We start from the raw sequence: 25,167 nt of genomic DNA, 5'->3' as shown, positions 1-25,167 counted from the left end.
GACTTTTATGACATTGCATTCTAAATACATAGACATTAATATGTAGTTGGTCCCCCCTTTGCAGCTATAACAGCTTCCACTCTTATGGGAAGGCTTTCCACAAGATTTTGAAGTGTTTCTGTGAGAATTTTTCTGTTGGGTGAGAAGGCCTGGCTCACAATCTCCGTTCCAGTTGTTTCCCAAGGGTGCTCAGTGTGGTTGAGGTCAGGGCTTTGTGCGGGCCATTCAAGTGGACCTTGCTTTGTGCGTGTCCGGGGAGGGGCAGGCACAGTCATCCCAGAATAGTGAAGGGCCTTCCCTGAACTGTTCCCACAAAGTTGTAAGCATAGCATTGTCCAATATGTCTTGGTATACTGAAGCATTAAGATTTTCCTTCACTGGAAGTAAGGGGCCTTAATCAATTCCTGATTTAAGTAATTTAGCGTTGTGTCACAATATTTTTGTCTATATAGTGGTGCACAAAGCAAGGTCCATAAAGACATCTTGTGGAAAGCCTTCCCAGAAGAGTGGAAGCTGTTATAGCTCCAAAGAGGGGACCAACTACATATTAATGTCTATGCAAAGAGAATTCAATGTCATAAAAGTCCCTGTTGGTGTAATGGTCAGGTATCCCAATACTTTTGTCCGTATAGTGTATCTTGGTCTTGTAATTCTGCTTTAGCTGGACTTTGCTATGTTGAAAATTAATCACAGGTTTTATCTGTACATTCACGGATATGCATTTTGCAAAGACAATAGACTCTAGTCAAAGGATTCAGAAATATAATTGTTATTTATGAAACATTAATGCTTATGCTCGGTAGCACTTCCATTGAAGTCAAAGAAGCAGAAGCCAATCACACGTATGTTAGCAAAACATCAGTGTTCAGATAGCATTCATGAGATTGTATGATGTTAAATGAGACTATAAATCTTCAATAACAAAAGGATGCCTGCAACTGTTTGGATACAGGAAAATGGAGGGCTGGGGTGCTAATATTTTATATAATGACATTGAAATAGGGACTTTCTGCTTTGTGTATCTGATTATGCAATATAATATGCCTTCTAGGCTTGTATTATTTGAGTAAATTTACAGTGTATGTTTTGAACCTTGGTTTTGTATTTTTGCCCTACCAGATACTGAAGAATCAACAATGACGGACACCGTCATCGGAAACTCTTCCAACCGCTGGATGTGTCCAAATGACCGTCAAATGGCTATGAGATCTAAGTAAGTAGACTTCTTCTTGAATTATGCAGTATGAGATATCGACCATTTTGTGCCAATGTTCTGGTTCTGTATTGCATATTGCTCTTCAACTCTTATTTACTAACGAGACCTTATTTTCCAATTTGCCTTTATATGTTTATGTATGTTTTACAGCTCCATCTGTTTTGTTTGAGTGCTTTTTTCATTGACATTATAAAGCTTTCTTTTTTCTTAGTGTTTATTTTACAACGTCTATCTTGGTATGAGGTGAGAATGGTACTAAGGGCATGGTAGCAGGGATCAAGTGTTTTAGCCAGCTCTAGACTTGTGCACATGGACTAAAAACAATTGGGGCAAATTTTTTGTTTAGTTTTTGGTCCACTCATTTTCAGACAACAAATTTTGTTTCTTGCAAACCAGTAGACAAAACATATTAAGCCCATGCTTTTGAAAAAGAAAGTTATCTGCCGTAAAATTCTATATTCTAGATTCCATGAGCATCTTAGGAACATGGGGAATCGGTTGGAGAGATCAGTGATCTCCCTTTTACCGGCCAGCTGAACTGTAGCTACAGGAAGCCTGATTGGCTAAGAAGGTGATAGGCTTCCTGTTTTGCAGCAGAGGGGCTGCTTCCCCTCATGGACCTGTCTCCATAGGCCTATTCAGCCTAGACCAGACCACCCTACTGCCCCAGCTGCCATCCTTACTGAAGAGCACAGGGATATAATGTAATTTCCCACCTCTTTGTGTCTTTTAGTGGATCCTATTAAGACTGTGTTCACTTGGAACACTGTTCCATAGTGTAATGCTCCAGTTAGGGAGGTCAGAGGTATCCATTGTAACCCCTTAATGTGCAGTGTCACATTTGGGGGCATGATCAGCCAAGAGGGACATATGCACCTTTTCTGTGGGAGGGAAAACTCATGCCGCCTGGACCTGCTGCCAAAGGTGTCAGCATCCCTAAAAACAGCTGCATTGATTCAATTTTTACTTTTTCTCCCAAAAATTAAGGGCATATGACCAATGTGTACCACGGCTTCAAAGTCTGTATATATGCTTCTGATAAAGCCTGCTTCTGCTTTTTTTCTAACACACAGCACTGCCAGAGCCTTCATGTTTATAGTGAAGTGTTGCCCAGGGACATGGTGTTGCTTTGCAGTATCAATTCATCTAACAAAACTGGCAGTCTACATTTGCTCAGCGAGCTCTGAAACCACACAGCACACATTTCATCCGATCATTTACTCACAGGGAAGAAAACCCTATACCTTATAAAACATATTTTACTTTTCATTGATCATCAATATCTTGAACAAATAGTATCATACATTTTGTTCCATCTACTAATGTAAGATATTTTTTCTGCGGTAGTGAATACAGCAGTGAGCATCATTTTCAAACTTTTGAGACCCCAGCATCATCATCATTTGAAGTTGGTTTTTAAGTACTTTTGTTACTTGCTGGGGTTATGCTGCCCAGGGTAAAACACATGGGTTTTTTTTAGATTTATTGGAATGCTCGAGCCAAGTTTGTTTTGTTTTTCTCTTTTTTTTTGTTTTTTTTGTTTTTTGTTACACAAAGTCTGTGTTTTGGAGATATTTGTTCCTACACACAGTCATAACATCTTATCTAGTGTGTTACTTACGCCTTTAGTAGTAGACACTGCAATATAATGCTTACTTTAGTTGTTTAAGAGTCTCTCGCAGAGCTGTGGAGAAACATTGCCCCCCTCATCCATGGACAACTGCTTTAGTGACATTTGTGCGTTTTCAGCATGAGTTGTTAATTTTAGATCCAGCCACATAATCTCAGTGGGGTTTCCATATGGGCCATTCCAAAACTTAATTTGTCCATCTTAAATCATTCTAATGTAGACTTGATTGTGTGCAATGGATCATTACCTTGCCTTACTGCATGACAAGTTGCCCTTTGGTTTAAGGACAGATAATCTGACTTTCTTCTGAAGAATTCTTTAATAAGCAGAATTTATGGTTCCTTCAATGGTGGCAAGTTTTGCAGGTCCTTTATGTAGCAAAGCATCCCATAATTTAACACTACAGTCACCATCATTGTCCTTTAGATAATTTAATCCTTAATATGGAATGCAGTATTTGCCTTTCAACAGACATAAGCTGTGCCACATCAGGTCAAATAATTTACTAAAATCTTGAAACACCTGGATGGGGTAAGTTGTGTTTATCTACGGTCTGCATATTTAGTTACCTAGCATCAAACAACACTAGAAACCAAGCATTAGCATTACTTTAAAACTGCCTGCTTTACTATGATACGTATGATCTGACCAAACTCAATTGAAAAATATTTAAGAATGCAGAAAATTAGACAGGAGGCAAATACTTTCAAACAGCAGTATTTGTCAGTGTATATAAAAGAGTCATACATATTTGGAAAGAAATACCTGCTTACTATGTAACATTAATTAAATCGTTTTTTGTCAAATTAATTAAAATTCTGTTGTGTAAAAAGCACAAGGTGCTTTCTATATATATATATAAAAAAAGTGGCCCTGGCAATTTAAGACCAATGGCCGACTGGATGCTGTATGCTACGCTTTTATACACCTCCAGCGAAGGGCTGCTTGTATCCAGCTGGCGGCTACACACTGGAGAACTTTATCTGCTGCGTGAGTGGTGGTAAATGTAGATGTGCAGTGCTTGGCCACCAGCCCAGTGGGCATTCACCTGGTAAGCCTGATAATATGCATGATTTAAATGGCAATACTTTGAAAGATGACCGAACACGTTTTGTTTTGACATATTTTACTTACCTTGTTTCCCATCCATGCAAAGTGTTTTAACGTACAGAAAACCCCTAAATAGTCATACCGCTAATAAATAGTTATGCTCCTGTAGTAAGCCACCCAGACCTTGTGTGATGTTTGGTAATATAAAGCCAGATTAAACCCATTATGTAAGTAAATTATGACCCAAAGGTAGTTAACATCAAATCCCTACAAAGCCTAGATGATTTACAATGGATGTCACATTTTCCCAATTCATATATTTAATATATTAAGTATTAGAATAGACTTGAAAGATATACACTGCTAAAAGGTTATGCAGAGTGATATTTAAATTATTGATTATCCATCATTGTAGAAATACATTTTGGACAAGATACTGAAGTGACAAACAATACAAAATAATGTTAGACGATTGAGCATAAAACTTTAATTAAGTAAAAAAGTATTTATGTATACAGTGCAGGCCACACTGTTTTCATGTACAAATTGCAAGCAATTTCCAGAATTTTATATCACTGCTTGGGAACAGAATGTTCTCGTATGTTTGAAGAGGTAGGATACACAGCCTGGCTATATAAAACAGTAGCTTTTCAGAACAGAGGTGTTTGCTAAATATAGAACATAAAAATACATAATAGTTACCCCAATTCACCATTTGCACAGTACATGGACCTGCTAAATCCTCCCTAATTTAATTGTGATTGATTGAAGGATAAAAAAAAGAGTGGCTCTCGCAAAATTGAACCGAAACACTGCAAAATCTCAATCCAAATTTACTTCTGAATATTACATTCTCCTTTAGAGCTGCTTTATTGTCTCAAGTGAAACCAAGTATGATTAAAACCATACCTCCCCAAAGTTCCCCTTCGTGGCTTAAATCTAATGCCTTTACTTCCCTGATGCTTTTTTTCCCCAAGAAGCTCAGAATGTTTAGTTTGTAGGAACATGAGCATTCTATAGCTAATAAAGTCACAATAATAAATTTAAAAACAGGATTTTTAAATTAAAATGTCTACATTTTTCTTTTCATTTTTTTTTTCTATAAATATTCTTATGAATGCCCTAATCTGTTAAATTATTAGCATTTAACGGTTCACAAACAACCCCTAGTAATAATTAGACTTGGGCACCAGGGGGCTCTTCGTGTTCGTCTTCGTGCTCGTCTTCGGGGGGGAAAAAACCTTCGTATTCCGCGAATATTCGCCCGTTCCTGTCTTCTCTTCGGGCGAATATTCGCGGACATTCTTCGTGCTCGTTTAATCTTCGTTTCCTTCCCGGTTGCCTTGCAGGGGTTAATACGGGGTTAACAACACATCGGAGCAGCAGCAGCTGCCGTGAAGGAACGTGTGTGCAACTCTATTGGTCGTTTCGGCAGGGGGCTGGTCTGGCATCAACTAGTGAATTGCAGAACGCACTTCATTCGTTGATGGCAGGCCAGCCCCCTGCCGAAACGACCAATAGAGTTGCACACACGTACTGAGGTGTACTGTACACAAAATGACCTAGAGACAAATGCTCCAAGGAACTTGGCCTCCGTTTATCATACACAATCACACATCCATAGATGTTTAATAAAAGAATAGGGATTATTTTACATTTTTAAATTGATTTTGGACCACTTGTAATACATGCCTAACATTTGCTACCTATTTACAATGGCATACTTTGCAACAACCCAACTTTTACTGGACAGGACTGGAAAAAAGCAGGACTGTCCACCAAAATCTTGGGTGTGTTGGCAGGTATGCGGATGGAAAAATGTTGGACAAGAACTAAAAAATAGCTTAGGGTTAATGTACGGTTATGTTTAAGATTAGTAGCAGTGCACTGCTTTGGTTAAAGATGTATTATGTCTAAATAATAATTTAATTTTAATGGGTTTTAAAAAAAAATTAGGGGTTTATTTAAATGTATTTTAAAGTTAGATTTATTATTTAGTACTTTATTATATTTATTTAATGTTTATACTAGTGCTACCTACCGAGCTATAACTACCAACGTGTATTTGCATACCTAGTTTAGCTAAATTAGATGGGACAGGACTGGAAAAAAGCAGGACTGTCCCTGAAAAAGTTGGGTCTGTTGGCAGGTATGTGGATGGAAAAATGTTATAGTATGAAGTGTGAGTTATAGCGTTAATGCTAGTGAGTGTAGAAATGAAGGCCAGGACAAATAACAAGAGGAAAGGTCCTTGTGATTTTTGCATTGTACGTGTATGTGTTATGTGTGTTATGTGTGTTGTCACTTGTCACTGTGTTATATGTGTTATGTGTGTTATGTGTTATGTCACTGTGTTATTTGTGTTATTGTGTGTGTTATGTTTGGTTGGTTGTGTATCAGAAGGAAAATAATGAAATGGAAATGGAAAAGGAAATGGGAAAGGCGAATGAGTGGGCAATTGGCGACCCACTCACCTGTTTCACCCCAGAGCAAAGCATCCAAACACTGTCAGTCCTAGACGTTTGGCAGCGGACTTCCAGAGCTCAGACACAAGGCCCTAGCGTAAGCTGGCCACTCCGGCGGAGGTAGCAGGCGTTGCCACACCGCAAACAGACGCAGCCAGGGGGGAGAAACTGCCCTTACCATTAGGGACATTTTGGGCATGACTCTAGCCAGGAAGCGAACTGGCAGAGAAGAGATGCTGGCACCACCACCACCAGCAGCAGCATTGAAAAATGGGAAAGGCGAATGAGTGGGCAATTGGCGACCCACTCACCTGTTTCACCCCAGGGCAAAGCACCCAAACACTGTCAGTCCTAGACGTTTGGCAGCGGACTTCCAGAGCTCAGACACAAGGCCCTAGCGTAAGCTGGCCACTCCGGCGGAGGTAGCAGGCGTTGCCACACCGCAGACAGAGGCAGCCAGGGGGGAGAAACTGCCCTTACCATTAGGGACATTTGAGGCATGACACTAGCCAGGAAGCGAACTGGCATCGAAGAGACGCTGGCACCACCACCAGCAGCAGCAGCAGCAGCAGAATTGGGAAAGGCGAATGAGTGGGCAATTGGCGACCCACTCACCTGTTTCACCCCAGGGCAAAGCACCCAAACACTGTCAGTCCTAGACGTTTGGCAGCAGACTTCCAGAGCTCAGACACTAGGCCCTAGCGTAAGCTGGCCACTCCGGCGGAGGTAGCAGGCGTTGCCACACCACAAACAGACGCAGCCAGGGGGGAGAAACTGCCCTTACCATTAGGGACATTTAAGGCATGACACTAGCCAGGAAGCGAACTGGCAGAGAAGAGACGCTGGCACCACCACCAGCAGCAGCAGCAGCAGCAGCAGCAGAATTGGGTAAGGCGAATGAGTGGGCAATTGGCGACCCGCTCACCTGTTCCACCCCAGAGCAAAGCATCCAAACACTGTCAGTCCTAGACGTTTGGCAGCAGACTTCCAGAGCTCAGACACTAGGCCCTAGCGTAAGATGGCTACATTGGCGGAGGTAGCAGGCGTTGCCACACCGCAGCAAGTGCAACCAGGGGGGGAGAAACTACCCTCTCCATTAGGGACATTTAAGGCATGACACTAGCCAGGAAGCGAACTGGCAGAGAAGAGACGCTGGCACCACCACCAGCAGCAGCAGCAGCATTGGAAAAGGCGAATGAGTGGGCAATTGACGACCCGCTCACCTGTTTCACCCCAGGGCAAAGCATCCAAAAACTGTCAGTCCTTGGCGTTTGGGAGCGGACTTCCAGAACTCAGACACAACGCCCTAGCGTAAGCTGGCTACATTGGCGGAGGTAGCAGGCGTTGCCACACCGCAGCAAGTGCAACCAGGGGGGGAGAAACTACCCTTTCCATTAGGGACATTTAAGGCATGACACTAGCCAGAAAGCGAACTGGCAGAGAAGAGACGCTGGCACCACCAGCAGCAGCAGCAGCAGCAGCAGCATTGGAAAAGGCGAATGAGTGGGCAATTGACGACCCGCTCACCTGTTTCACCCCAGGGCAAAGCATCCAAAGACTGTCAGTCCTTGGCGTTTGGGAGCAGACTTCCAGAACTCAGACACTAGGCCCTAGCGTAAATTGGCTACACCGGCGGAGGTAGCAGGCATTGCCACACCGCAGCAAGTGCAACCAGGGGGAGAAACTACCCTCTCCATTAGGGACATTTGAGGCATGATTTCAGCCAGGAAGCGAACTGGCAAAAGATGCTGGCACCACCACCAGCAGCACCGTTGGAAAAGGAAAAAGGTGAATGAGTGGGCAATTGACGACCCGCTCACCTGTTTCACCCCAGGGCAAAGCATGAAAGTCTGTCAGTCCATGGCGTTTGGGAGCGGACTTCCAGAACTCAGACACTAGGCCCTAGCGTAAATTGGCTACACCGGCGGAGGTAGCAGACGTTGCCACACCGCAAACACGTGCAACCAGGGGGAGAAACTACCTTAAACATTACAGATAAAAAAAATTAACTTTCCAAGCTAAGAGCTGGGTAACCCAACTTGGGCAGATTGAATTTAAGGAAGGCAATCTGCTCCATCAGATGAGGTGCCATGCGTGAGCGCTGTGGACTCAGTATGTTTCCAGTGATAGAAAACACGCGCTCACTTTGAACAGTGGTTGGCGGACATGATAGTAGCTGCTGCGCAACCCATGAGAGTGCAGGCCACACACTCTTCTTTTCATCCCAGTAGCTAAGAGGATCAACATTAGGCGCAGAAGGAACTTCACAGAGGTAAAGTTTGACCATTTCAGCAGCACTACTCTCCTTTCTGCTGCTAGCTCTGTCAGATGGTCCAACTATACTCCCAAGTGCCTCTTCCCAAAACGCAGCTGCTCCACTCAGCTGTGTTGTGCTGCTTGTGGCACTGCTGCTGATGCTGCTGCTAGGAGTAGCAGACCACATCATCTCTTCCTCCTCCTGCACCTCTCCCTCCTCGGACAGCATTCCCATTTTACGCTGCCAGTCACGCACCTTGTTGACCAATTGCTCCCGGTAGCTACTGAGAACATTAAATTTCAAAGCTAGCTTTCCCTTAATTCTTGGATCGCAAAGGCACGCTAGCATCATTTCGGGACTCTCTTCCATTCGTTTGCGAAGGTGTACTTTTAGCAGATCCTTCAGCTTCCTGACTATGGCTGCTATGTCAGGATGTAGAGTGCCACCTTGAACAGCCTCACGGTTTCCAAGGAACACATCCATCTTGCTGCCTAGATGGGAGAACACTGGGATTACCTGGGCCAGACTGGCAGTGTTTGAGCTTAAATTTTCTGTGGCATCCCTGAATGGTTTAAGGACTGCCACTAGCTGGGCGATCACTGTCCAATCCTCCCTATTCAATGGAGAGGTAATCCCAATATTGTGCTCTGAGGCAAGATTATGGATTGCCCTCTGCTGCTCCAAAATCCTCTCGAGCATGTCTAACGTGGAATTCCACCGTGTACTGACATCCTGACGTAGGCAGTGTACGGGAAGACCTGACCTCTCTTGCTCTTCCCTCAAAAGTTGGCTAGCCTTAACACTATGGTGAAAGTGCCCAGCGATCTTTCTGCAGCGGGACAGAACTACTGCTGCCACATTAGTTCCTTCTGACATTGCTGCCTTCACTACAAGATGGATGATGTGGGCTGCACAGCGCACACCAACAATATGACCATCTCGCAGCGCTTTCACCATATTGGCACCTCCGTCAGTTACCACAAAACCAACTTCAACATTGGTGCCCGCCTCTGCTCCCACCCAAAGGCTAAACATTTTCCTCATCGCATGCAGAATGTTTTGGGAAGTGTGCTTTTCATCCATCACTTCTGCATGGAGAAGGAAAGATCGGTAGCCTGCTGCAGCAGCTTCCTTAGACACACCGGGCTGCCACCAGTGTGCTGTCAAAGAAAGGCATGCTGGCCGCTAGGTGCACTCCACAAATCTGTAGTGAAATGAACAGACTGACCAGCAGCCTTGGAAAGCTCCTCTTTCACTGCTGCAACACAGGACCGATACAATGAGGGGACAATGTTCCTGCTGAAAGTGGAACGTGACGGAACTGTATATTGTGGAGCCACAGCCGCCATCAATTGTTTGAAAGGCTCCCCTTCGATCATAGAGAAGGATGCCCCTCCAACAGCAATGAACTGACCAATCAGTCGCGTTACTTTATTGGCCTGCTGTTTGGGCATTGACCTTTTGGATTGGAATGCCACAAATTGTTCCAGGGTGGGCTGGACATGCAGTGCTCCAACCTGCCTTGGTCTCTGGCTGCCAGCACTAGTTGCTGCTGCTGCTGCTGCTGCTATTGGCTCAGAAGAAGAAGCTGTTGGGGTTTTTCCACGGCCACCAGCTATGCTGCCTGCACTAAGTTTTCCCTCTGCATCTTTCCCCAATAGCACAGCGTTGTGTTGAGTGCTGAGGTGATGCTTCATGCTAGCACTGGTAAAATGGCCAGACACTTTCCCTCTGCTTATTAGCTTCCCACAATGTTTGCACTTTCCATAGCGCCCTTCTTCAACATTTTCAAAGTGCTCCCAAATTGGGGCGCGCATAGCCTTGGAGTGTGCCTTGGGTGCTGCTCCTACTGCTCGGGGTGGATGAACAGAGGCAGAACTAGTGGTGGTGGGACTGGTGGTAACAGTACTGGCCATAGTGGGACTGCTAATTGCTTTAGATTTGCTAGGTTTTGCTGCTGCTGCTGGTGGTGGTGGTGGCGGTGGTGATGATCGTAGCGGAGAAGGTGGAGGCTCAGGGGAAAATTGTGCACTAGTCATTTGGACACTGCTCCCTGAGGAATCTGATTCCTGACCACTCATCTCCTCTACTTCCTCTGGCTCATAGTCTAGCTCTTCATTAGCCAGATCGAATGGAATTCCTGCTAGGCTGGAGCTAAGACTGATATCGTCGTGAGACTCGTGACTAGTAGTAGTGCGAGCAGGAAGAATAGACTCTGCACTTGGCCTCTCAGTCTCAGGCTCCTCTGCTACCTCGCTAGGTGGAGTTCCACTATGTGTAGCCCTCTCTCTAACTGTCTTTACAAAAATTTTGTAAGGACTTGGTGGCTTGCTAGAGGTACTAGGAGGACATGGCGTGGCGGTACCAGTGGGAACACTAGGCGCAGCACTAGTGGTGCTAGAGGCGGTAGAGGTGGGGGTGGTGGTGGTGGTGGTTTTCCCTACAAAGGAATGAGATCGCTTTGGTTTGGGACCCCTCTGAGTCTTGCTGCTAATTTGGCTCTGCTTGGTACCTTGCATGCTGCTGGTGGATGGGGAAGATGCTGCTTGGGGCAAAAGGCACTTCTTTTTAGTCACTGGGCTGGTACTACTTGTGCTACCCTTTAACTTTGAACGTGCTTCTGGTGCTTTAGGCTTTCCGTAAAAAAAACATAGAGCTTGTGGGCCTAGCCGCACTACTACTGCCTGCTTTTGGTGCCTTTCCTTTACTTGATGATCCTTCAAGCAATGCTTCCCCAAATGATAAGCGAGAGCTTGGCCTACTTGGCCGACTAGACTGACGCAAAGGCTGCATCTTAGAACTGGTGGTGGTGCTGGTGGTGGCGGTGGTAGATGGAGCTTGTCCCTCCTTAGTCCCAAAAGGAGGATCCATTTCAAATTTTGTGTTGTGTGTGTAGTGTAGTGTAGTGTTTAAAAAATATAAAAAAAATAAAAAAAAATAAAAATAAAAAAAAGGAAAAACGAATTAAAGACAAAAAATTAGAGGAAGTTCTCTTCAGTGCTACTGCTTAAAAAGTAAAACTATGCACTACTGCACTGTGCTGTGTGCAATCTGCCAAAGTGCTAAAGTTATTTAAATTATTAACTCAAGATTAACTATTTAATAACTAGCAGTATTTTATTTTTAATTTGAATTTACACGGGCCTAAGAGCTTAGCCTACTACTATGCTAGCCTAAAGCTATATTTCCTTACTATAAGTCTACCTCTAGGCAGACGCTCTCAAACCCACTAAGCTAAAGTGAGGTTAAATCAGATTCAGTATATGATTTATTAATTAATATTAAGTTATATAATATTAATAGATTAGAAATAATTTACTTATATATTATGTATTATAGATAGAAGAATATAGATTATGAATTAGAATTTAGAATTAGAATTACTTATATTATAGATTATGAATTAGAATTTATATTGTTATATATTATTTATAATATATTATAGATTAATATTAAAGAAGATTAGAATTATTTTAGTACTACAGCTAGTAGCTTGAAGCTTTGCTTAGTACAGCTCGTCACAGTCAATTTTTCTTGAAAAGAATTAGAAATAAAATAAAATGTCACAGCAAAACAGTTAGCTTCACTGCTGGCTGCACTCACTAGCCCAACAAGTTCACTTCACTGATGGACTGAGGTGAGCAAAACACTAAGGGTACTTTTAATAAAATTGAAATAAAATGTAAAATAAATGAGAAAATCTTTGCAAAACAGTTAACGTCACTGCTTGCTGATCAAAAAAAAACACAGCACTTATGCGGCTGCACTCACTAGCCCAACAAGTTCACTTCACTGATGGACTGAGGTGAGCAAAACAAATGAAATAAAATGAAAGATTAATTAAGAAAAATTGACTTGGTCTCTTGCTGTTGCTAAAACAAAGCACAAACTATAGAGCTGCAGCACCAGTACTAATAAGATTAGCTGAACTATACGCTAGTAGTAATTATTTAATATTATTACTTTTATTTATAGCTAATTTAATTAACTATTAAGACAAGAAAGAATTATAGAATTATTGATATTACTGATTTTAGATTAGACACTAGTAGATGTCTTGAATGTCTACAGTACACTCTACACTAGTATACTATTACTAACTATAACTGACAAATATATATATAATTTTATAATGAATTCAATTATTAATTATATTAATTAATATTACTGATTTTAAATTAGACACTAGTAGATGAATGTCTACAGTACACTCTACACTAGTATACTATAGAATATATATATATATATGACTGACAAATATATATATATATATATATATAATAATGAACTATTAAATTATAGATTCTATTAAATTATTATTTATAAATTCTATTTAATTTATTTAAGCAGGACAGGCAATAGGCACTAGTGCCAGCCCAGGGCAAGGGCACCCCAGTGCCACTGAGGCACTGGGTGCACTGTCAACTCAACAGCACTTACACTACAGTTGATGACAAATTAAATAAAAAAAATTAAATTAATCAAATTATTATTATTAATTATATTAAGTAGCACTGAAGTGAGGATGAAGTACACTGTGAGAAATGGCAGGCTTACCAGTCTCACACAGAACAGAACAATCTCTCTCTGTAACGCTCGGATGCAGCACAGCAGTGTTGCCAAAGCAGTCACAGCGAAAAATGAATGGATCTCTCAGGCAAGCTCTGGTCTTATAAAGGCGCCTTCAGAATTCAAAAAACAGCAGCACAGGCATTGGACGAGACCCTTAGCGTGACGTCACAAGAGTGAGCTGATTGGACAGACGAGATCAGCTCACTCCTGTTTGAAATTTTGGCGGCTGCGCGGCAAAAACGAAGACGATCACGAAGAATCTTCGATTCTTCGTGGTTGTGAGTCTTCGTCTTCTCCTACGTTTTGCCGGCACTGTATTCTCTTCGGCGTGTCTTCGGAACGAACAAAAAACGGCCTCTTCGTGCTCGTTTTCATGTTCGCCCGAAGACGAATGCGCAAGTCTAGTAATAATTACCCTTGTTAGTAAATGACCATGTTCTAGATTATAACACTGCGCATAAGAAAGATGTCACTGGCGGTTGTGGGTATTTGATGTATTTGATTTTTCAGGAGACCATACGGGTGTACAAACACCATAGCACTGAAGTGGATTAAATGAAAATAGGATTATTATTCAAAAAAATCAATGTCAAATATGAATTAACAATTATTCCTTCATTAAGGTTTCTGACAGATCACTTTTGTTTGAGGAAATGTTTTGTTACTGGAGATGCTTTTAGCGTAATTAATGCATTGATTTCATTAAAAGCTGTAAGCAATTAATAATGGGAATTATGCTACATGGTAGATATCCATTTCCAAGGTACGTTTTCTGCTTTTCTACAAATTTAAAAAGTTCTGATTTGCTGAAGAAAATGTGCAAATTGTTTTGAACTTGAGACCTAAATAGAAGTTTGTATACAGTAGCAAGAAAAAGTAAATGAACCCTTGGGAATTACCTGGTTTCCTGGCGTGAATTGATCATTAAATGTGATCTGATCTACATCTAAGTCACAAGCATAGACAAACATAATGTGCTTAAACTAATAACACACAAACATTATTGAACACAACTATTAAACGTTCACAGTGCTGGTGAAAAAAAGGTAAGTGAACCCTTGGATTTAACACCCATTGTACAGCACTACGGAATTTTTTAAATGACATTAAAAAAAGACATTCACACCAGACATCCTAGGAATATGGTAGTATATGGTAGAATATGGAATGTAAGTAGTTTTGTTAAGAACAATGGTCTGGAATTCCTATTGAACATTGTGCAGTTCTGATCCACAGCTAACTGCTATAGGGTAACTTAAAATTTAAATTATGCCGGCTGGCTTAGGCAAATTTAGGTGATTTAGTCTGGTGCTCTGGGCTTGTGCCAAGGGCTTGTGTTTTGTTTGTTACATTGGTTACAAAGTTATATAAGTTACAGTTGAAAGTTATTTGTTTAAATGGTAAACTAAATAAAAGTCCATGGCCTGATTCATCCAAATACGGTGTGTTGTGTTTTATTTACTGATGGTTTATATAGGTGTAATATATATATATATATATGTTTTAGTGTAAGATGTGGAATACCTGTTTATGTTAAACAGTGAGTGGTTCAAATCTTCTAAACCCAGATTTATATGAAATAATAATTTAATTATAATTCAAACAGTTCAAATTATTACAGTATCAAATTATTATCAAATTAAACAGTAACCAGTTTATGTATTTGGTTTCTACTGGTCTACTGCTATGTTCTTCCACATATCACTTAACTTTGCTTTCCTCAAACTCCTAATTCTGACCTTATTTTCCACTTTGCTATGCTTTCTCCTAATGCAGCCAATGATGCCACTTTCATTGTGGCACAGACAAAGCGAAAACACTATTAGTTTATAGAATATAAGAGACCTTGACATCATCACACTCACTCGCATCCCAAACAATGGTTCCCAATATTTAAATTTTTTTGTAAAAGTGCTTTACTTTGTTTATGAATAACATGTTTTTTTTTAGTACCAGTATTTTGATAACTAGAGCATGATATATCTGACATTGATTTTCTCTTTTCTTTCCACTGCTTTCTCACAGTGAAAAGGGACAGTAAGTATTAATACATCTGATACTTTTTAACCTACTTCAATAATATCAAACTTTTGAGCTATAGATTACATTTTCTTCCTGTTGTAACAACTGTGAATACATGTTTGTGTTTTTTTCCCCCTTTTTTTACAGTTATTCATGTGCCAATGTCTGCAGAAGTAGTGCAGGAATTGCTTTTTGGGGAGATTTCACAAAGTATCTGATCAGTGACATTTCAACATGTACAGTCACCCTATTACCTTCTGTAAAGGTCAGATGTGTCGCAGTGTAAATGACACATGCGGTGATGCTGGCCATGAAGATTCTGTGTGTAAAACTAGGCATTTGACTGCACACGGTTTGTGTTAGTTGTTGAAATACTGTTCCTTAGTAGAGACTTAAGACTTTGTCCATTTACGTTACCAAACAAAACTTCTAGTTTGTGGACAACACAAAACAATCCAAATTATAGTCATTGATAAATATTGGTGACAAAATTGGGCATTTGACTGTGTTTGTGCCCAGTGTGACTGTTTTTCAGTTCTTGAAATACTGTTACTAATGTGACAGTGTACAGCCCCAGGCAGATGTAAACTATATATATATATATATGTAAGAAGCATTTAAAGAGCAAGGCAGGACTGTGTTCAACCTCAATATTGCAGCAGACTGGATGCCCCTCATGGGTTTGCAGGATCCAGTCTAGGACTTTAATGAAGCCTGCATCAGGTGCAGCTGCTGGACACTAAAACCCCCAGGAGTCTGACAATCGGTGAGACTGTTGGAGGGGGAGGAAGTTCCTCAGTGCTCCCTGGGCCAAAGGAGCCTAGCTTAGCTGGGTTTGGCAGAGAGGTATTAATGGTGGGAGTTTAGGCTGGTCAGTCTGTATGCCTGCAAAGTATAGCAGGGTGAGCTCATGTGCTGGATGTCCTCGCTCCAGTAGTGCTAAAATTGTGTCTACCCCACCTACCAAAGTAAAGCCCCTCTAGATTCTAAGTCTCTAAGTCAAATTGTTATGCTACATACTACTTATGTCCTGTCCACCCATTGTACAGCGCTATGGAATATGATGGCACTATATAAAACAATAAATAATAATAATTAAGGGGGATTTTATTTACGAAGGACTTACAGAGAGGTCATGTGCTGGTGACTTGGTAGGATCCAGGGCGAAGCTAGCATGTAAGCTATTCTATCGTGAAGCACATAATAAAGAACAAGGAATACGTACACTCGGTGCAACCCTATTGCCAAGCAGAGGCTCTTCCAGGTGAGAGAACAGGGAGGTCACCCCCCCCCTTCCCAGCCATGCCTCTTTCACCAGTACTGGGCGTACCCAAATGATGGTGGTGCCCCAGGATGTTAGACTTCCGGTGACTTCCAATATGATACACAGGGCCGGCCGAAGACTTAACGCCGCCTGGGGCGAAGTTTAAAATGCCGCCCCCCGCCGACGCCGGGGGGGGCGGCATTATCTACCCCCACCCACCGGTACTTACCCTTAAACAGTCCTGCGGCGAGTCTCCCTGTGCTGCCACGGTGCCGGCTTGTAATGCTGAGCGCCGGAAATTCACGTCACTTCCGGCGCTCTGCATTACAAGCCGGCACCGAGACCGAACAGGGAAACTCGCCGCAGAGGAGAGAGAGAGAGGGGCGCCGAGCGGGTAAGCGAAAACCACTCGGTGCCCCTCTCTCTCTCCTCCGCTTCAAAAAAAACAAAAAAAAACCCGCTTGGGGCGGCAAAGTGCCGCCCCTTCTGAAGTGCCGCCTGGGGCAATTGCCCCAGTCGGCTCCATTGTAGGGCCGGCCCTGATGATACATGAATATAGTATTTCAACGACTGATGGCATTTTGTGTTGTGGATGGAGTATGATATACCACAATTCTGTAACATAATGTGGGAGTAGCATGACATGACACCACAACTTGTAATTCCATTTACAGCATTTATTGGTATTGAGAAGAATAATGTAATTGTTTAGATTGATTATAACCAATCTTTTTTGTTGAGGTGGTGCTCTGAGGGTAGATGGTATACTGTACTTCTAATGGTGTTCATAGACACACTGTGAAGGGTGTTTGGTCTTAGTTAACTAATTACATGATCTGTTTAATGCACTTGGTTTACAAGTTAGACAGGTTAATGGGTTTTCCAACATAACAACACCTTTATATTCATTATATGCTTCCAGGAATATATTTGAAATGTGTAGGATGACACAGCCCAAAACATCGTGCTCCATCTAGCAATTTTCCTTCTAAGCCTGTCACCTCTTTTGCACCCATTGCACAAAGCACTGAAACAGAAGCACTCTTGAGTCTATCTGCAGTGTAAGACATGTTTTGCACCATAAATCTGCAATGTTATGACTCATTACAGATGGGAAAGAGAATGATTACGAAATGAAATTAGGTAAAATTTATACAAGCGACAAAAAAAAATGCATTGAGGTGACTGAAACAAACGTTCTTCTATATTCCTGCTAGATGATGAGCCAAAAGAAAAGTTAATAATAATAAAATTTGTATGGGTAAGCAATGAAGCATTTTTACAATCACATGGCTATCTAATTAAACTTACAGATAAGGATCATAACACAATAATATTATGCAAAATAATCACCTTTGCTGTACACAGAATACACAATTTTATTGCACTATATCATCATTCTTTTCTTTATTTCTATAGTCATCATGATTCATATTTGCAATAATAATTCCAGGCACACTTTGCAGCACAGCTATCAAATACTAAAAAAATCTACCACACCCACTGCTCTAAAGCTCTGCCCATGTAATTAGCATAATTTAGCTCCACCCACAAACTGACTTGCCATTGCACCCGCAGGAGTTGCCCTTACACCCAGTGACCTGGATGCCCACAGGACTTGCTATAGCGCCCACAGGAACCTTATCGGAAAATCCCTTATCAAAAATAATCTGAAATTAATTTTTTCCCCCAGATAAAGGAAATTCAGATAAGGGATACTTGGGACAGGAAAGAAGTGTCTGACCTCTCATGTAGTCAGTAGATACTTTCCCTGCCTCCTTTTCAGCTTATCCCTGCTGTCCGCTCCATTGTTCAGGCTTCTCCCAGTCCCAGAGCTTCCGGAAGCGTGAATAATGGACAGCAAGCACTCTAGCACTGTGGGGAGAAGCCTGAAAAAAGGAGCAGACACAGGTAATTATCCCTTATCGCAAATGCTTATGGTCCCAAGCATTTCTGATAAAATTTGCTCAATCTGGATTCACAAATGACTAACTATTACAAAAATCCTTGCACATTACAAGAGCATTAAATCCCAGCATATCACTAGTTAATATACTACATTAACCCCTTGACAACAATTGACATGCCAGACACGTCATGGGAGACAAGTGGAGTTGTTTAGATATTTTGCGTAGAGCTTCTACCTGGGGGTGGTAAGTGACAACCAGGCACACGGGTTCCAGTATGATGTTTTTTGTACTTTAGTAATTTTTTTCTGGGAATGTTGGTGGCTTTCTGTATCTGGTTGTCAATTATCCTGGCTTTGTAGCCCTGGTTCATAAAGTCTCCCCTTTAAAAACTTCAAACAACACTACACACCAGGAGTGCCCTGAACAAGTCCACAAAAAATGGCACTTTCCCCTGCCTACAAGGAAGGTGTAAAACATGCACACACATCCACACTGTGGACATGGTGCCTATACCAAATTCAAATACACATCATAAGATCAATGGTGCCTTCTCCTGCAAATCTTCTAATGTGGTTTACCTTATTATGTGGGCAAAGTGCCCATCAGCCCTCTATGTGGGTGAAACAGGCCAGCCATTGGATAAAAGGTTTAATTCACACAGATTCAACATCAACAACAAGAGAGCAGAGACACCAGTGGGAGAACATGTTTGCCAAAATGGACATAGCATCACAGACATCAGACTGGCTGTATTGATGGGACTGTTCAAAACTCAGAGGGAGAGAAAAATATGGGAGGTTAAATTAATACTTAAATTTAACTCTTTAAATGCTGGCCTCAACCGAGATAGGGAATTTGTATCCCATTATCACTTTGTAGATTAACAAACCAGACATGCACACAACCTGACCCGGCTAGAGGTGTGAATACCTCCTGACACCTCCTTTTATGACTCCAATGCACCTCTGGTTTTAACACTATTGACTGATGAAAGAACCTTGCCTTAGACTTTTTGATGTTATCTGCTTCCCATTCGTAACCATGTTATTTGACTGATACTTAAAGAGAGGTCTTTCACATTGTTGTATAACATGCCTGATGAAGGGACCTGAGAGGTCTTGAAAGCTTGCAATCTCTATTCACTCAGTTTATTCAATAAAGGTATCATCCTAACTCCACTTGTCTCCTGTAATTTTACGGCTAACACGATACCAACTCTCATCTTTTAGACACGTCGTGGAAATACATCCCCTTAACGACAACTGACATGCCTGGCACATCATGTGGTTAAACGGGTGTGGAAAGCAATAAATGCTGATTGCTTTCTTTGCTCAGCTGGTGTTGCAAAGGCATCTAGCAACCCCCCAAAAAATAAAAAATGTAGGGGCCCGTACACATACTTTGGAGCAGTAGTATTTACCACATTGAAAACCTATATGCCTTTCAATTATGGCAGCACCAGGGGACTAAAAAAATTTACTTGGGAGGTGATCAACGATTGCCTCGTAAGCTCAGCCAGTGTTGCTGAAGTGCTTCAATATAGAAGCATTCAGCAACGCAAAAAAAATCAGGGTCCCCTTTTTTATATAGTAAATTATAATATAGTAAATTAGATCAATATAAGGATATCTAAAGAAAGCCCTTGTCCTGAAAAAAAACTAAATGAGAGAGAAGAAAATCACAACTCAAATCGAACACTGCAGAAATGTTAAATAGTGGCAAAGGGTCCAACCCCTCCAAACCCCTCTGTCCTGAAATAGTTATATATTACAATAAGATTGATTCCATACTGAAGAAGTTAAGAAAAAATAATACTAATACCGCCCCCCGTACACACTCACACATACACACCACATTGTACACAGTTACCTCACATACTCATTCTAACACCCCACAGAGTCTAGCATTGTACACTAATGAACATACACTCATTGTAGCACCATGCTCTCACCTCACACACAATTTCCTGACACACACAATGTAACAATGTACACTGACACATACTGTACAATGTTTAATTTGTACACTTTGTCATCCTCAGACAATACTTATTCTAATCTTGTATTCTGAAACACACACATTTTAACCCTGTAAACACACACACACACATTTTAACCCAGTACATAGACACCCACAGTCACACATTTTAACCAAGGATAGCCACAGACATGGTTCATGGCAGACATTTTCACTGTTGCTGGACTTGACAAAGGATACTATGAATTTTTTTTATTTAAAATAATACTAAACAGCCCCCCCCGGGTTTAAGGTATGTTACAGTGAACAATTCCATTCCCTTAAGGCCCAAAAGGTAATAGTAATGCATAGACTGTTACAATATACATACAATACACATGCACTACCCTTACACACATATAGACTGGCCTTACAAATGCTTGCCTATGCACACACACACACACACATATATATATATATATATATACATATATATACATACACAGTGCCCATACACACAATATACAGTGCTCTTACACACACATGCACTGCCCTTACAAATGTCTGCCCATGCACACACATACCCCTACTCTTTTGCTTTATCACTCTTCTTTCTCTATCCTTATCTCCCCCTTTGTCATTATCTCCCCCTTTATCCACATCTTGTTTCTGAATAGATGCTCTCTTTCTCACTCTCTCCTTTCTTTTTATTTATCCTCATCATCACTCTTCTGTTGCTACAGGCTGTGCTTTTCTGGACATGCTCCCTAGATCACACAAAAATTCATGAGATGAAGGTCTTCCCTTTGTTCAGAAATATCATATATCCAAGCCATGTTATATTATTTACTTCTCCAATTAGTTCTCCATTCTTGACTGATCCTTGCTTTATTGGCTTAAAAGATTAATAGAAACACACAATATATCATATATGCTTGAAAAACCTTAGTTTATCTAAATGACTTACGGCTACTTTGTAAAAATTAGAATCCCCCAGCTGTATTCAAGCTACTTCCCTTTTAACATTTATGGACCCCTCTTTTTATTTATTGTTCTTACTTTCTCTCTTTCCAGTTATCCTGTTAAGATTATTTATCTCAACAGAATGATCTCATGAAAATGAAATGCAGTTGCCATTCTTTTAAGTCATGAAAATAACCCAAAAGTGTTAGTGGGCCAACATCAATGCAGAGGAAACTCCTTTATTTGCATATTCTGAAAACAAGTAATAATAACCAGGCATGATATATTTCTGCATATGTTCTGATCACACCCAAAGATGGTCTCTAAACATAATACTAAAAATAATAATGTGTGTAATATCTGTGAACATGGGTATGTTCATAAGGCGAAAAACCTGCACAAGTAGCTAAAATTTGTGTTTTGTTTTACTGCTCCGTGGAAGTTTACTTCTCAAAAGCTAAATGTGTCTTTTCTCAGGCTTGAAGACGGGTGGTCAGTACACCCTGCGAATCAGGGAGACAGACAACGGAAGCATGAAGACCTAACTGATGAAGAAAAAGAGATAATAAACAGAGTGATTGCCAGAGCAGCAAAAATGGAAGAGATGGAGCAAGAGCGAATTGGGTAAGAAAAAAGGATTCTACTTGATTTGTCGAAACATCTACATTTGAAATGTGAATTAGGTAATTGATGTCAGTGACTTACCAAATGTCAGATTTGTAGTAGTACTCTACGCTTAAGCTATATAAAAAAAACCCAGAAAGTGTGAACATCAGTAAGATCAGGAGGAACAGATTAGTTAGGTCTTCTCAGTAGAGAGACTGCCAATTTGAAAAAGGGAATATGAACAAAGTTACCAGCAGGAAACCACTATTGTAGAGAAGTAAAGCTGAGAATTGTTACCAGGTCTGTTCTCTGGGAAATCCTTTTCAACACTTTTTAAGCCTTTTGTAAAATGTTATACTCTTGGTCTTACATATAAAAAAACAGTTTTTTGTTAGTTCAGAATGGAACCTGAAAAATGAAAGTAAGCTTACAAGAGGACACCAGAAGTATGCAGGGGAGGGCTAGCACTTTCTGGCCCAAGGGGGAGAGCAAGTAAAGTGGCCCCATCAGCCCCTTTCACGCACCCCCGGTCACTTGCATATGCACTGGCATTCATATTTACACACACTCTCAAATGTACACACAGGGGCCTAACGAGAAACCACAGGGCCCTGATGCGAAAATTGCCCAGGGGCCTCCCAACTTGACCAAGCAACATGTCCAACAGTGCCATCTTTGCCCCCAAGCAGCTTATATTACTCCGTCTCACCCCACCTGCACATCCATGCTCACACACACACAATTACACATCCATGCCGACACACAAACTTATACATACATAAATACAAACATATATCCATACCACCCTCTGGCTTACCTCTCCTGCAGCTTTATCTCTGGCTACTCACACACATGCACATTCATGCTCACACACATACATATCCATGCTCATGCATGTACACATACATATTCATGCCAACACACACTTAAACATATACTAAATACATACTCCCTCCCTTATCATCTGACTGACTCACTCACCCCTTTACCTCACCAACAGCTTTCTCTCTGACTGCACAGTGCACGAGCAGCATTGCTTTTACCTTTTTGCTGCCCCAGGTCTGTTCAGAATTGTTCATTAAGGACTGGCTATCCTGGGCCTGCCCTCTCTTTTAAATATGTCTAATACTGCTGACATAGTTGCTCTTCTAGCTGGATGTCAAGGTGATAATTGACATGCAACATCCCAGCATAACTTGAAGGTGATTAGACTCATCATCAGCTGTGCTTGCAAAATCTTTTGTCTGTTAAAATCTTTCAGAATTCTTTGGGATTTATTCCAGTGAATTCAAAATTGCGGCATGACAACAAGTGAACTGAATTAGTATTTAGATAACCTACACTTAAACCACCCAGATGATTATAGATAGTGTCCACATTATGGCAGGGTACGTAGTGCTTTAATTGGTGGACTCTGATGAGTTACTTATAAACACACGCTGTGCCATTCTATCCAATATATAGAACATCATTAAAACATGAAATCCAGTACATCAAGGAGATATGTGTAAAGAATACAAGACCATTAAGGAGATATATATTTTGAAAGTATTTATTCTGAAGACTGAAACATTGAAATTATTTCGATACATATAAAAACCTTCTCAGTGTGAGAATTGTTAGTCCCGTTGGGCTGGGCTTTAAGGTAATTTTACTATGAATGGACGTAGGGCCTGTGCGACAAAGAATTTACACTAAGTCTCTGCTAAACCATGCAGTGTACAGCGACGTGATGCTGGATTGTGTTGTGTCCAGTGAGGAGATGGGGATGCCAGACAGCATTGTGTGCAGGGAGGAGAGGGGTTGTCTTCAGTGCTTTTTGTGGAAGGGGCTGCCGCATAGTTCCATGTGCAGTAGGGACTAGAGGCTGCCGCATAGTAATATGTGTGCTTAGGAGAGGGGCTGCTAGACCCTATTGTGTGCCAGGGGGAAAGGGGATGCCAGATAGATAGAGATAGAAAAACTAGAAAGACACATTTTTTTAGCTTTAGATGACCACCTCTACTCCGTTATCTACTGCTTGCCTTTGTTAAGTATCATCATCCCTTATTGTAACAATGCTACAGAACCTGTGGGTGCTTTATAAATAGATGTAATATGTAATATGTGGTGAGTTATTACTAGCAGCACAGAAGTGTTTTTACATGACAAACCAGATGAGATTGAAAGAGATCATAAATTAATGTAAAAAAAATCAATAATCTACTGAAGGTTTTGATGCCTTAAAGCTATGCTGGCTATCATTTGGGTATCATTTGTTGTGGCAATACAAATGCAGATTTTAACCTTTTCATTAGGATTGCATTGCATGGGTCGCATTGCATGGGTCGAATAGTGAAGGAGTTTGTCTGTCTTATCTTGACATGCTAAGTAAATTGGAATTCCATAGGCTGCATTAGGTTTTCCAGCCATACCGTGAGTTGCACATAATTCAAGAAAATGCATGGGAGAAAAGAAAATAACATCTAGCACTGGCCTTGGGCAAGCTGTTAACATTTTCATTGCCACATAAGTGTGTTCACAGAGAAGTATTAGGGTGTTTCCATAATCATTGTCTTATTATTTACACAGAGCCCCAGCATATAGATATTTCCGTCATTGAAGAGGTGAGCCATTTATAACAGTGTGTTTACTGTTCTTATAGACTGATTCTTACATTTTACTTCTTCTGTAATACCAAGATTGTCCATGTGTTTTTTATCACTGATTTGATTAAAAATAATGTGTTGCTCAATGAAATAAAACCTGTAATATCTCTGCACCGTTTTAGGGTTAACTGGACATGAATACTCCCCTTACACAAAACATTGACCAAATTGGCGGCCAATTTTTCTTTGGTCAAATGATAAGCTAAAATTAAAGGACAAATGTAGTGCCCAGTATTTTCATTTTTAATGGAAATTGGAGTTAATTTCACATGGACTGAAATTTATTTTACAGTATGAAAATCTGAGCATATATCACTTTTTTTATTGGCTTCCTGCCCACGGCTGCCACTAATGAACCAGGAAGTGCAAACAGGAAGCGTACTTAAGTATACTTTCTGCACAGTCTGTGTACACATTTCAGTGTGGGCTTTGTAAATAAGGGCTACTTACTGGCTCCTCGGTCAGAGTAGTCGGGTGAGCAGCATTTCGGCCTGCCACCCCTAGACTAATCCTGCCAATTCCCATCTTGATTCTACTTACTCCCTACCATTTTCAAGCCACCTAAGGTCTAGCACAGGCCTTATACATGGCAAGCTGCCTAATAGAAG

General features: G+C 41.0%; 1 protein-coding gene across 1 annotated transcript in view; it reads left to right on the top strand.

Moving 5' to 3' along the window:
• Window positions 1–1,136: 1,136 nt before the first annotated feature.
• Window positions 1,137–25,167, top strand: part of LOC149289059 (rabphilin-3A-like) — a 67,373-nt gene continuing 43,342 nt past the window's right edge. The window contains exons 1-2 of the mRNA XM_089491066.1: window positions 1,137–1,213; window positions 21,783–21,929. Coding sequence (XP_089347192.1) covers window positions 1,137–1,213; window positions 21,783–21,929 — 224 coding nt within the window. The remainder of the gene's footprint in view (window positions 1,214–21,782; window positions 21,930–25,167) is intronic.

Source organism: Sceloporus occidentalis, unplaced genomic scaffold, assembly GCF_023333645.1.
Source record: "Sceloporus occidentalis isolate IW3139 unplaced genomic scaffold, rSceOcc1.0.p SCAF_48, whole genome shotgun sequence".
NCBI classification, from domain to species: Eukaryota; Metazoa; Chordata; class Lepidosauria; order Squamata; family Phrynosomatidae; genus Sceloporus; species Sceloporus occidentalis.
This window is presented reverse-complemented; position numbering and strand designations above follow the sequence as displayed.